At 39.5% G+C, this 14179-nt stretch overlaps 1 protein-coding gene and 1 long non-coding RNA gene across 4 annotated transcripts in view; one reads left to right on the plus strand and one right to left on the minus strand.

The window, feature by feature from the left end:
* The window catches only part of srl (sarcalumenin), a 119050-nt gene that overhangs the window by 83645 nt on the left and 21226 nt on the right, over window positions 1-14179 (plus strand). For 2 of the 3 annotated variants that reach the window (XM_063059448.1, XM_063059451.1), the window contains exon 5: window positions 7604-7636. The exons of the other annotated variant lie outside the window; for it this stretch is intronic. In XM_063059448.1, the coding sequence (XP_062915518.1) occupies window positions 7604-7636 (33 nt within the window). The remainder of the gene's footprint in view (window positions 1-7603; window positions 7637-14179) is intronic. 3 annotated transcript variants of the gene reach the window in all.
* LOC134352177 (uncharacterized) overlaps window positions 5882-14179 on the minus strand; it is a 42929-nt gene continuing 34631 nt past the window's right edge. Inside the window, exon 3 of the long non-coding RNA XR_010019356.1 lies at window positions 5882-6902. This is a non-coding gene — a long non-coding RNA (uncharacterized LOC134352177). The remainder of the gene's footprint in view (window positions 6903-14179) is intronic.

The raw sequence follows: 14179 nt of genomic DNA on the forward strand, positions 1-14179 counted from the left end.
TGACTGCAAGAAACTGCAGAGAGTTGTGGATACAGCTCAGCACATCACAGAAACCTGCCTCCCCTCCACGGACTCTATCTATACTTCTCGCTGCCTTAGTAAAGCAGCCAACATAATCAAAGAACCCACCCACCCCAGACATTCTCTCTACTTCCCTCTCCCATTGGGCAGAAGATACAAAAGCCAGAATGCACATACCATTAGGCTCAAGGACAGCTTCTACTGCACTGTTATCTGACCATTGAATGGTTTCCTAATATGATAATTGACCTTACAATCTACCTCATTGTCATCTTGCACCTTACTGTTTACCTGCACTGCACTTTCTCTGTAGCTGGTACACCTTATTCTGCATTCTGTCGTTGTTTTACCTTGTTCAATGCTCTGTGTAATGAATTGATCTGTATGAACAGTATGTAACACAAGTTTTTCACTGTATCTTGGTACAAACAATAATAAACCAATACCAATTCCAGAGAGAACAGGTTACTCAGAAATAAGTGGTGGAATACAGTTAACAGGATTGTTCTGAGAGCTAGCATAGACTCAAATTGGTGTATTCATGTTTGTGAATAAAATTCTATGTATCTAGATGTGCATAGTTTTAAAAAAAGCATGTTTCACACTGAACAGCCCTCAGAAATTATTTGGGTAGTCAGTTGGGTCCTGCCCTCAAAAATGTTGTGCCTGAATGATTTAATGTCTCACTCAAAGAATGACACTTCCAGAAGTTGTGGTTCCTGTGTCCTGCATTGTTGGGTCAGCCTAGATTCTGTACTCAATTCCTTGAAGTGAAGCATTAAATAAAGATGTTCAAGTTTATTGTCATTCAACCATATACATATACCACCAAATGAAACAACATTCCTCTGGATCAAGGTGCACAACAAGTACATATAACTCACAAACAACACAAAGGTAATATTGCCACAAATAAATTAACAAATAATAAGGTGTATTTAATGACACGAGTCAAAAATATACAGTATACACTACTGGCGCTTCATACACGATGAGACCTGGGTGGTGACTGGGAATTCAGTAGTCTCATGGCCTGGGGAAGAAGGTGTTGCCGATCCTACCAGACCTGAATGAGAGTGCAGTGCACTGAGTCCACTACTGACATCTGTGATAGCAGGGCAGGAGTTGGGCTCAATCCCATCTCTTTTCTCTCCCTCTTCATTTTCACTCAGCTTTATAAGGAAATCCATTTGGCCTCCAGTTTCTAGTGTCTTCACATGAAGCAATGATTTAACTTTTATTTCTGGTGCACTTTCCTTTCGTTGCCAGGTTGTGAGTTATTTTGGTTAATCCTCCTGTACAACTCTGCTACTTTCCACTGAAGTTTAATTGAATGTGACTGTAAACACCACTTTGTTTTATTCTGCAAAAGTTCACCTCTAACTGTAACAGTATGTTCTGGCCTCACACATGAAAGTATTAACAATGAAATTGTGTATTTTCAGATTAGATCTAGGAGGAGGCCCAAGAATAACCTGACTCAATGTTTGCAATCAAAGGATGTGTTTTGACAACCAGAATTAAAAAACAGCAATCCAGACAATGATAATGGAAGAGGTACATTCGATGTTTCAGGCCGAGACCCTTCGTTCAGTCCTGACGAAGGGTCTCGGCCTGAAACGTCGACTGTACTTCCTCCTAGAGATGCTGCCTGGCCTGCTGCGTTCACCAGCAACTTTGATGTGTGTTGCTTGAATTTCCAGCATCTGCAGAATTCCTGTTGTTTGAATGATAATGGAAGAACTCATGCATCAATGCTCATATAAAAGTTCAAGTTTATTGTCATTCAACTGTACATACATATGAGACAACATTCCTCTGGGACCAAGGTGAAAAACATAGTACATATAACTCACATACAGAACACATAAAGTAATATTACCACCAATAAATTAACTATAATTAATAAGATAATATGACATAGGAGCAGAATTAGGCCATTCAGCACATCAAGTCTGCTCCGCCATTCCATCATGGATGAATTATTACCCTTCTCAACCTGATTCTCCTGCCTTCTCCCCATAACCTTTGATGCACTGACTAATCATGAAACTATCAACTTCTGCTTTAAATATACCCAATGACAGCCTCCACAGCCACTTGTGGCAATGAATTCCACAGATTCACCATCCTCTAGCTAAAGAAATTACTCCTCAACTCTGTTCTAAAAGGACGTCCTTGTATTCTGAGGCTCTACCCTCTGGTCCTAGATTTTCCCACCATAGAACACATCCTCTCCACATTCACTCTATCTAGGCCTTTCAATATTCGATAGGTTTCAATGAGAATCTCCTCATTGTTCTAAACTCCAGCGAGTACAGACCCAGAGCCATCAAATGGTCTTTACACGTTAACTCTTTCATTCCACGGAATCACATATACACATATTTGCCTCAGTTCCAACATTTCTTATACCTTTGTTCATCAACTTGTCTCTGTAACCATGGATTGCACAGAGAACAGCTACAGCTTTTAAAATCAAAATGAAGATTGGTAATAATGCAAGTCCCTTGACAGATTGTGTAGGTGAAAAGATCAGGTGAAATGCAGCTCACCAGGAAGAAAACCTGTCTGTTACTGAGTTAGCTGATATTAGCAATGAAAACTACAATGATCTCAGTATAGATAGACAAAGCCACAATTAACTAGGGATTGCACTTCCTCTTATTTCACAATGACTTCTGTTGGAAGTGACTGCACTTTGGTAGGAGGATTCAGTCTGTCACACTCTCAAGAAAAGAGGACTTAAATGAACACACTCTGTGGCCACTTTATTAGCTCCCTCTTAAAGTGGCCACTGAGTGTATGTTTGTGGTCTTCTGCTGCTGTAGCCCATCTACAAGGTTCGAAGTGCTGCACGTTCAGAGGTGCTATTCTACCCACCAATGTTGTAACAAATGTTTATTTGAGTTGCTGTTGCCTTCCTGTCAGCTTGAACCAGTCTGGCCATTCTCCTCTGACCTCTCTCTTTAACAAGGCGGTTTTCCCCACAGAACTGCCGCTCACTGGATGGTTTTGTTTTTTGCACCTTTCTCAGAAAACTCGAGAGACTTTTGTGCATGGAAACCAAAAGAGATCTGCAGTTTCTGAGATGCTCAAATCACCCTGTATAGCAACAACAATTATTCCACAGTCAAAGTCACTTAGATCACATTTCTTCCCCATTCTGTTGTTCGGTCTGAACAGTAACTGAACTTCATGACCATGTCTTTATGCTTTTATGCATTGAGTTGCTGGCACATGATTAGCTGATTAATGAGCAGGTATGCAGGCATACCTAGTAAAGTAGCCATTGAGTGTAAATTCAACAAACATTGCAGGGAAGGCAAGAGTTTGAATCATACAACTGAGTTTGTTAAAAATATATTAGATCCTGCTATGTTGTAATGTATCTTATTGTTATCATTGACACATCCATAAGTGTTCTTTGATTTAAATGAGCTCAAGAGTAATAGATCCATTGTGAAGGGCGTCTTTCATTGGCTAGGAAAACAGAAAAACATTCTCAAAAAACTGGGGAAAAAACACCTGGCAATTTGAGTTAAATGAGAGATTGTAAAACTCTCATGCTCCAATCTCCAGAACCACAATTGCACTGGGACAGGAAATAGTTTACATTGGAAAGTCGCCATTATAAATGTTAAATGTTGACATGCCAGTTAACAATGTAAATGTTGACATGAATACACACTGAAGGCAGGAATTGTGCTGGTACACAAGACTTTACAGGATGGGGAGGCCAGCAGGGGATTTCAGCCAGTATCCCCATCTTGACTGCAATGCCTTGATTGTTTCTGGTAAGTGCATATCTGGGAAAAAAATGCATGCAGCTTGCTAATGCGATGCCTTATACAGTTGCATATTGAATGGCCTGGTAGGATCAACAAAGCATACCTTGTGTAATCACAACAGGACTGCTGTGATTTAGGATTTCAGCCCTGTTTATGAATTAGCACAATAACACAATGTTAGTTCTTTTTAATATGTAAATATCCCTCCCAAGCAGGTTGGTCATCAGAATCAGAATCAGGTTTAATATCATTGGTCTATATCGTGAAATTTGTTGTTTTTCAGCAGCAGTACAGAGCAATACATAATAATAAAAAAGCTACACACGACAATAAGAAAATATATGTTGAAATTAATTAAGTGTGAAAAAAGAGAGCAAAAAAAGAAAAAAAATGGCGAGGTAACTTATGAGTTCATTATTCATTCACAATTCTGATGGCGGAGGGGATGGCTGATTTAGTTTAACCATTTTAACTGAGGAAAGAAGTGACATTATTGGCCCTATCAGGTCCAGCTTGTCAACAACAGCTAATGTGCCTTCATAGAAAGCCAGGGCTGCCCAGGAACATCTCTCCTTTTCAGCAGTAGTGCCGTCTAGATTCAAATGACCATGAATGATCTTTGGGAGCAACATGGGAAATTTAAAAACCCCTTGGACCCAATTTTAATCTGGTCTTTAGTATAGGCAAGAGGGACAACAAATGAAAGTGTGCAAGGGTCACTAAAATTCACTTAAATGGAACTAGTATTTCAAAGGAAGTTCACATCAGGCACAAAATGGTGTTGGGTAAACTGATGGGTCTGAAGGCTGATAAATCCCCAGGGCCTGATGGTCTGCATCCCAGGGTACTTAAGGAGGTGGCTCTAGAGATTGTGGATGCATTGGTAATCATTTTCCAATGTTCTATAGATTCAGGATCAGTTCCTGCGGATTGGAGGGTAGCTAATGTTATCCCACTTTTTAAGAAAGGAGGGAGAGAGAAAACAGGCAATCATAGACCAGTTAGTCTGACATCAGTGGTGGGGAAGATGCTGGAATCAATTATAAAAGATGAAATAGCGGCATATTTGGATAGCAGTGGCAGGATAGGTCCAAGTCAGCATGGATTTACGAAGGGGAAATCATGCTTGACTAATCTTCTGGAATTTTTTGAGAATGTAACTATGAAAATGGACATGGGAAAGCCAGTGGATGTAGTGTACCTGGACTTTCAGAAAGCTTTTGATAAGGTCCCACATAGGAGGTTAGTGTGCAAAATTAGAGCAAATGGTATTGGGGGTAGGGTACTGACATGGATAGAAAATTGGTTGGCAGACAGGAAACGAAGAGTAGGGATTAATGGGTCCTTTCAGAATGGCAGGTGGTGACTAGTGGGGTACCGCAAGGCTCGATGCTGGGACAATATTGCTATTTACAATATACGTTAATGATTTAGATGAAGGGATTAAAAGTAACATTAGCAAACTTGCAGATGACACAAAGCTGGATGGCAGTGTGAAATGTGAGGAGGATGTTATGAGAATGCAGGGTGACTTGGACAGGTTGGGTGAGTGGGCAGATGCAGTTTAATGTGGATAAATGTGAGGTTATCCACTTTGGTAGCAAGAACAGGAAGGCAGATTACTATCTGAATGGTGTCAAGGAAAAGGGGGAAGGACAATGAGATCTAGGTGTCCTTGTTTATCAGTCACTGAAAGTAAGCATACAGGTACAGCAGGCAGTGAAGAAAGCTAATGGCATGCTGGCCTTTATAAGAAGGGGAATTGAGTATAGGAGCAAAGAGGTCCTTCTGCAGTTGTACAGGGCCCTGGTGAGACCACACCTGGAATATTGTGTACAGTTTTGGTCTCCAAATTTGAGGAAGGACATTCTAGCTATTGAGGGAGTGCAGCGTAGGTTCACGAGATTAATTCCCGGGTTGGAGGGACTGTCATATGTTGAAAGATTGGAGCGACTGGGGTTGTATACATTGGAATTTAGAAGGATGAGAGGGGATCTGATTGAAACATATGAGATTGTTAAGGGATTGGACACGCTAGAGGCAGGAAACATGTTCCCGATGTTGGGGGAGTCCAGAACCAGAGGCCACAGTTTAAGAATAAGGGGTAGACAATTTAGAACGGAGTTAAAGAAAAACTTTTTCACACAGAGGTTTGTGGTTCTGTGGAATGTTCTGCCTCAGAAGGCAGTGGAGGCCAGTTCTCTGGATTCTTTCAAAAAAGAGTTAGATAGAGCTCTTAAAGATAGCGGAGTGCAGGGATATGGGGGGAAGGCAGGAAAAGGGTACTGATTGTGGATGATCAGCCATGATCACAGTGAATGGTGATGCTGGCTCGAAGGGCTGAATGGCCTACTCCTGCACCTATTGTCTATAGTAATTCTGGTCATCTTGGACTAGCTACAATCTCCCACTAACTACCCCGTAATGACCTCTCGACATAAAACCCTCTGAAGTCACTTTCTAAACCATGTCATTTCATACTGTGTTATCACCTGTTAGTCAGCTGTTACTTTGTTCTGCCTTGGGAAAGAAGTGGTATTCAGGCAAAGGTTGTGTAATGACAGGTGCAGTGGGGGGGGAGCAACTTCTTAATTTCAAAATAAATGTTACTCATAATAAAAATATTTACAATAAAAAACTGCACCATTTCTTTCATTCTTATATTTATAGTCAATGCTTTCAGTACTGTTCTATTGCATTCTTTAAAACCTTTAGGACTGTTGCCACTTTTGTGCCCCCTGGGCGGGATGATACACCACAATAATTTCTTTACGCATCTCAGCCCCTCCCTGTCCAGTAGCAGAAGAACCCTATACTATTGTCCTTCCCCACTGAATCCTTGTGGCTAAAAAGCCCACTCGATCCCCCAAAATGTATAATGTCATATCTAAGGTGGTGTCATTGGGATAACTAATGGAACTGATGTTTCACAGTGTCTATGATCCGAGTTCAATGCTGACCTCAAGTGCTGTTGCAGTGGAATTTGCTCATGCTCCTTCTGTTAATGTAGATTTCCTCCGGGTGATCCAGTTATCTCACACATCCCAACGGCTTGCAAGGAACAGGCAAATTAGCCACTCTAAATTGGTCCTAATGAATAGAAATTGGAAGAATTGATGGGTAAGTGGGAGAACAAATTCTAGGGAAAATTAATAGAGGAATGAGCAGTCTCAAAACTTTAAATCTAAATTATCTCCTTGTGTGTTCATCAAAGTCAAAGTAAATTTATTATCTAAGTACCATATACTACCTGGAGATTCATTTTCTTGAGGGCATTCACAGGAAAATAAAGAAATTCAATAGAATTTGTGGAAAGCTAATAAAGACTGACATATAACCAACGTGGGGAGACAAATTGTGCAAATAAAATATATGAACAATGGTTTGCTGCCCATTGTTCCTGTTTGATTTTCTGTTGGATTCCTGTTGCACCTGCCCATTTTTACTGCTGCTGCAAGTTAACTAATTTCACAACACATGCCGGTGATAATAAACCTGACTCTGATTCGGATTCAACCCAATAGCTAGCTCTATTGAGAAAAATCTATTCAAACCTCATGTAAGTTACGATACATGGATTAATCTTGTATTAGGGAGGAAAAAAATGTTTAATGTCTCAAACGTTTCCACTTTCCCTGTATTTATTTAACATTTTGTCATCACCATTTCTATCTCTTTTTTTTCTCTCTCGCTCTCTCTCTCTCTCTCTCTCTCTCTCTTCACTGATTTCATTTCTTACCCTTTGCCTCACTCCACTTACTCTGCCTTTTTCTTCCCCTCCCATCTAACAGCCTATCCAGGACGTTCCATGACCTCATTTCAAGGTTGGTAACATTATCTGCCTCTTGCATGCTCAAGTCCAGCCTCCTAATTGTTACAGAATTACAGACATCTGAGCTATGTACAGCTTGGTTGGAGAACTACCACTGGAAGGTGGCCAGAACTTAAGTCTTTGGCAGTCAACGGTTTCTGCTATCAGACTCTATCTGTCACATTTCCAGGCCACTCTTGGTGTTTGTCCGTTAGGATCATGCTAGGAAGTCTCTACAAAGTACGCAGGGTAATGTGCTTTGATATTTTGGCCAATAGTTGAATAGCATGGAAGAATTTCTTTGAAATCTCAAAATATTGCGAAAACCTGATTTCCAAATTTGTTGATGTATGAAAATTAAAGAAGTAATTCTATAACTTTCCAACAATCAAAGTTTTGAAAATGGATTGATCCTGATTGTAAACTGTTTATTATTAAAACAAATTTTAATTGACAGCAATTTTGTCACAGGATACACCAGAAGGTGGGTCTGAAAGGCAGAGGATTGAAGTTGTCACAATGGGCTGTAATTTATAAAATGGATTGTACAACTTACAAGCTTCAGAATGACACAGGGGTGATGGTGATATGAGGGTAATGGCTACAAAGAAAGGTGAAAATCTCACTTTGAGAATGGGATAATAACTGAGGATCTTTAAGGATGGTTGGAATGGGAAAATAAATTATACAGAATGAGAAGCATTGCTGCGAAGTGCTGAGGGAATTTTATTTTGTACCTAAGCCATATGCACCCGTCTGAGAGTGTACAATGTGACCATAAGACACAGGAGCAGAATTAAGCCATTTGGTCCATCGAGTCTGCTCTGACATTCAATCATGGGTGATTTATTAACCCTCAACCCCATTTCCTGCCTTCTCCCCATAACCTTTGATGCCCTTACTGAACCAAGACCTATCAACTTCTGCCTTAAGTATACCCAATGACTCTGTCTCCACAATTGTCTGTGGCAATGAATTCCACAGATTCACCACCCTATAGCTAAAGAAATTTCTCTTCATCTCTGTTCTAAAGGAACGTCCTTGTACTCTGAGGCTCTGTCCTCTGGTCTCAGACCCTCACTTTACTGGAAACATCATCCCAACATTCACTCTACCTAAGCTTTTCAATATTCAATAGACAACATAGAGGGAGTTTTACTCTGCATTTAATTTATACTGTACTTACCCTGTGACATTTAAAATTGATATAAGCGAGAAAAAGGGAACAAGTTAATTTGTTACTGAGTCATAGAAACAAACCCAAGGAAGCTATCAGAAAAAACAAGAACAATGGATGGAGCTCAGTGAATAAATGCTCTGCCCTTGCTCATGGGAAACAAGAAGACCCAAATGCAGTGTACCAGTCCAAATCCAAGTACTAATGGTGTGAAGCTGAAGTTATGTTCGCTGTAGCCACTGACTGGTTGCTGAACAATGCTGTTACCTATCACTCTGTTTTCCCTTTGGATTTACATGTGACGGTAGAGTACACTCTGACAGTTTCCATTCGTATCTATTCACTTGGATGGATCAATCTCCATGCTTTGGACTTTGGGGCTGGAATTAGACTAGAGTCTAATAAACAAGAAACTGGTCAATATGTTCTCCAATACTGTAAGTAGTGGCCAAGGGCAAGTATTTCTCATTGGAAGTTGTATCCATGTTATGTCCTAAAGCATGAGAAAAGTATCTTCCACTGCAAGGAAACAGAGTGGCTTCATTGTAACAAATATCACAAAATCTTGTGGATAGGACCACATAGCTAGAAAGGAATCCATCCACTTTGCCTAAACAATCCAGTGAAACCAGACTATGTAGGAAATTCCCCAAATAATCTGAAAATCAAAACTTAGTTTAGTTCATTGCTGAAGGTATAGGCCTTGTGGAGAAATGCCGGGGGCTCCCAGTGTAAGTGCAATTTGCACCCACATACCCTCATGGAAATGTGAGTGCAAATGCCACCTCACTGGCTCTATTTGACAGCTTTTTCTCAACTGTACTTGGATGTTGAAATCCTTATGCAATTCTACAAAATTCTCCAGTATATACACTGTAAGAGTACCTCCATTTATTTGAATGGAGGAGATTCGATGAAAATGACAAAGGTAAGTGTTTGGTAATGTATGGTTCTTGAATTGTATTTAGTTAAACATTTTTATCTGTTTCTAAATGTCGGTACTTCAAGTGTTTTAGTTATGTTTAATGTATACATTTTTTATTTTTCGTAACTTGGTTAGGTGTTTGAAAGTCTAATGTTTCTGAATGACAAATATTCAGAAACAACTTAAATTTCTGAAAGGTATGACAACAAATTATCGGCATTTACAGCTGTTTCGGAACAGAATTTGCTCTAACCTTCCTTCATGTGTCAGAATTTGTACATGCAAAGCCCTACTGGGTCTTGTCAGTGAGGACTGGTTTGAACAATGACATCAGTATATTATCCAAAGGTAAGGTTATAATTGCTGCACAGAACTGCTATAAGCACAGGTTGCAAAAAAATGCTGGCTTCCTTCAGGAAGTACAGATTTGGAAATCTGTCTCTTCTACAAAAAGAATTGCATGATATCTCATTACCAAGCAGTATATTAGAGGAATGACACGTTTCTATTGAAATCTTTGCCACATTTAACCTATCTCAAAGCTACAAACAAGCTTAGACTCCATAAAATAGAGTTATAGAAAAGTACAGCAGAGGAACAGGCCTTTTGGTGTACCTAGTTTGTGCTGAACCAATTAAACTGCCTATTCCCATTGACCTGCAACAGGACCATAGCCCTCCAAACCCCTACCATCCATGTACCTTTCCAAACTTCTCTTAAATGTTGAAATCGAGCTCACATGCACCACTTGCACTGGCAGCTCGTTCCACACTCTCACAACCCTCTAAGTGAAGAAATTTCCCCTCAGGTTTACCTTAAACTTTTCACCTTTTACCTTTAACTCATTACCGCTAGTTGTAGTCCCACCCAACCTCAGTGGAAAAAGCCTTCTTGCATTTATCCGATCTATACCCTTCATATACCTCTATCAAATCTCCTCTTAATCTTCTACATTTTAAGGAATAAAATCCTAATCTATTCAAGATTTCCATATAACTCAGGGCCTCCAGACCCAGCAACATTCTTGTAAGTTTTCTCTGCATTCTTTCAACCTTGTTTACATCTTTCCTGTAGGTAGGTGACCAAAACTGCACACAATACTCCTAATTAGGCCTCACCAACATCTTATACAGATTCAACATAATATCCCATCTTCTGTACTCAATACTTGTGATTTATGACGGTCAATGTGCCAGAAGCTTTCTTTGCAACCTCATCAACCTATGATACAGATTTTTGATCGAAAATCTGTCAGTTCAGTCTTGAATTTCTGCACATTGTGCACCTCCATTCCCTTCCTGCATTTGCTGTCCTTGACTATTCTCCAACAATGTTTAACTTCTACTGAAACTATAAGAGACTGAAGAGATTAATTGCCATTAAACATACTTGCGATAAAAGGATCTGGTGCTTTCCCAGCATATATGACAAATAAACTCTTCTCGGGCTTCTAGCCAGGTACAGGTATTGATTATAACCAATGCTTAGATGACAAACTCTGCCATCTTCTTTACGGATGATGCCTGGGCATGTTTAGTCTGGTGGTATTTATAGCCCTGTATTCTGTCCCTCCAGATTGGTTAGTCGTCATCCACAGCATTTGTGTCTGTAATAACTAATTTGTATGATAAACATTGTCCACTAGTTAAAAAAGTTGACAAAGAGAAATATATTGATAAGCCTTGGTTAACAAAGGGAATACAAAATGCTTGTAAAAAGAAAAATGTATTATATAAGAAATTCTTAAAACATAGAACAAAGGAAGCTGAAATTAAATACAAGATATATAAAAATAAGTTAACAAGTATTATGAGATCTAGTAAAAGGAGTTATTATAGTAAATTATTGGAGAATAATTGAAATAATACTAAAAATACTTGGAGAGTTTTAAATGAAATTATTAAAAGAGATAAAAGAAAAACAATTTACCCATATTACTTTAATTCAAACAATGATATGGTAATAAAGGATACTAATTTGGTTGCAGATAGGTTTAATGATTTCTTTGTTAATATGAGAACTAAATTAGCTAAATCAATTACTGAACCCAGCAATAAAGATGGAGTAAATAGTAATATTATCAATATAAACACTTACACTATGTTTATTAGAGCAACTGAGGAAAAAGAAATAATTAAACATAGAAACATAGAAAATAGGTGCAGGAGTAGTCCATTCGACCCTTCGAGCCTGCACCGCCATCCAGTATGATCATGGCTGATCATCCAACTCAGAACCCTGTACCTGCCTCCATACCCGCGATCCCTTTAGCCACAAGGGCCATATCTAACTCCCTCTTAAATATAGCCAATGAACTGACCTCAACTGTTTCCTGTGGCAGAGAATTCCACAGATTCACCACTCTCTGTGTGAAGAAGTTTTTCCTCATCTCGGTCCTAAAAGAACAATCTTCCTGCATCTAGCCTGTCCAATCCCTTTAGAATTTTATATGTTTCAATAAGATCCCCCCTCAATCTTCTAAATCCCAGCGAGTATAAGCCTAGTCGATCCAGTCTTTCTTCATATGAAAGTCCTGCCATCCCAGGAATCAATCTGGTGAACCTTCTTTGTACTCCCTCTATGGCAAGAATGTCTTTCCTCAGATTAGAGGACCAAAACTGCACACAATACTCCAGGTGTGGTCTCACCAAGGCCTTGTACAACTGCAGTAGAACCTCCCTGCTCCTGTGCTCGAATCCTCTTGCTATGAATGCCAGCATACCATTCGCCTTTTTCACCGCTTGCTGTACCTGCATGCCCACTTTCAATGACTGGTGTACAATGACACCCAGGTCTTGTTGCACCTCCCCTTTTCCTAATCGGCCACCATTCAGATAATAATCTGTTTTCCTGTTCTTGCCACCAAAGTGGATAACCTCACATTTATCCACATTAAATTGCATCTGCCATGAATTTGCCCACTCACCTAACCTAACCAAGTCACCCTGCATCCTTTTAGCATCCTCCTCACAGCTAACACTGCCGCCCAGCTTCGTGTCATCCGCAAACTTGGAGATGCTGCATTTAATTCCCTCATCTAAGTCATTAATATATATTGTAAACAACTGGGGTCCCAGCACTGAGCCTTGCGGTACCCCACTAGTCACTGCCTGCCATTCTGAAAAGGTCCCGTTTACTCCCACTCTTTGCTTCCTGTCTGCCAACCAATTCTCTATCCACATCAATACCATACCCCCAATACTGTGTGCTTTAAGTTTGCACACTCATCTCCTGTGTGGGACCTTGTCAAAAGCCTTTTGAAAATCCAAATATACCACATCCACTGGTTCTCCCCTATCCACTCTACTAGTTACATCCTCAAAAAATTCTATGAGATTCGTCAGACATGATTTTCCTTTCACAAATCCACGCTGACTTTGTCCGATGATTTCACCGCTTTCCAAATGTGCTGTTATCACATCTTTGATAACTGACTCTAGCATTTTCCCCACCACCGGTGTCAGGCTCACCGGTCTATAGTTCCCCGGTTACCCTCTCCCTCCTTTTTTAAAAAGCAGGGTTACATTGGCCACCCTCCAACCCTCAGGAACTAGTCCAGAATCTAAAGAGTTTTGAAAAATTATCACTAATGCATCCACTATTTCTTGGGCTACTTCCTTAAGCACTCTGGAATGCAGACCATCTGGCCCTGGGGATTTATCTGCCTTTAATCCCTTCAATTTACCTAACACCACTTCCCTACTAACATGTATCTCCCTCAGTTCCTCCACCTCACTAGACCCTCGGTCCACTACTATTTCCGGAAGATTATTTATGTCCTCCTTAGTGAAGACAGAACCAAAGTAGTTATTCAGTTGGTCTGCCATGTCCTTGTTCCCCATAATCAATTCACCTGTTTCTGACTGTAATTGATATACTGTAGTATATAAATCAAAGAGCAAGAAATCAACAGATTGAAATGGATATGATACGTATTTAATTAAAAACATCATTGACTGTGTTGTGAAACCACTGATTCATATTTGTAATCAGTCTTTGATTGCTGGAAAATTTCCCAATAAAATGAAAATAGCCAAGGTCATTCCAATATACAAAGCTGGAGATAAACATGCATTTTCAAATTATAGACCAGTTTCTTTGCTCTCACAGTTTTCCAAAACATTTGAAAAAATATTTGTAAGACGGTTAAATGATTTCATAACAAAACATAATATACTCTGTGAACAGCAATATGGTTTCAGCAAAAACAGAACCACTACAATAGCATTAATAGATTTTTAAGAAGAAATATCAAATGCTATAGAAAGAAATGAATATACAGTGGGAATATTCCTTGATCTAAAAAAAGCATTTGACACCATTGACCATAAATTATTATTAACAAAATTAGAAAGATATGGTATTAGAGGGGTGGCACATGACGGGTTAAGTAGTTATTTGGAAGACAGGTATCAGTATGTACATATAAACAACTCGAATTCAAAACTTTTGAG

The sequence above is a fragment of the Mobula hypostoma genome, chromosome 9, assembly GCF_963921235.1.
Source record: "Mobula hypostoma chromosome 9, sMobHyp1.1, whole genome shotgun sequence".
Lineage (NCBI taxonomy): Eukaryota > Metazoa > Chordata > Chondrichthyes > Myliobatiformes > Myliobatidae > Mobula > Mobula hypostoma.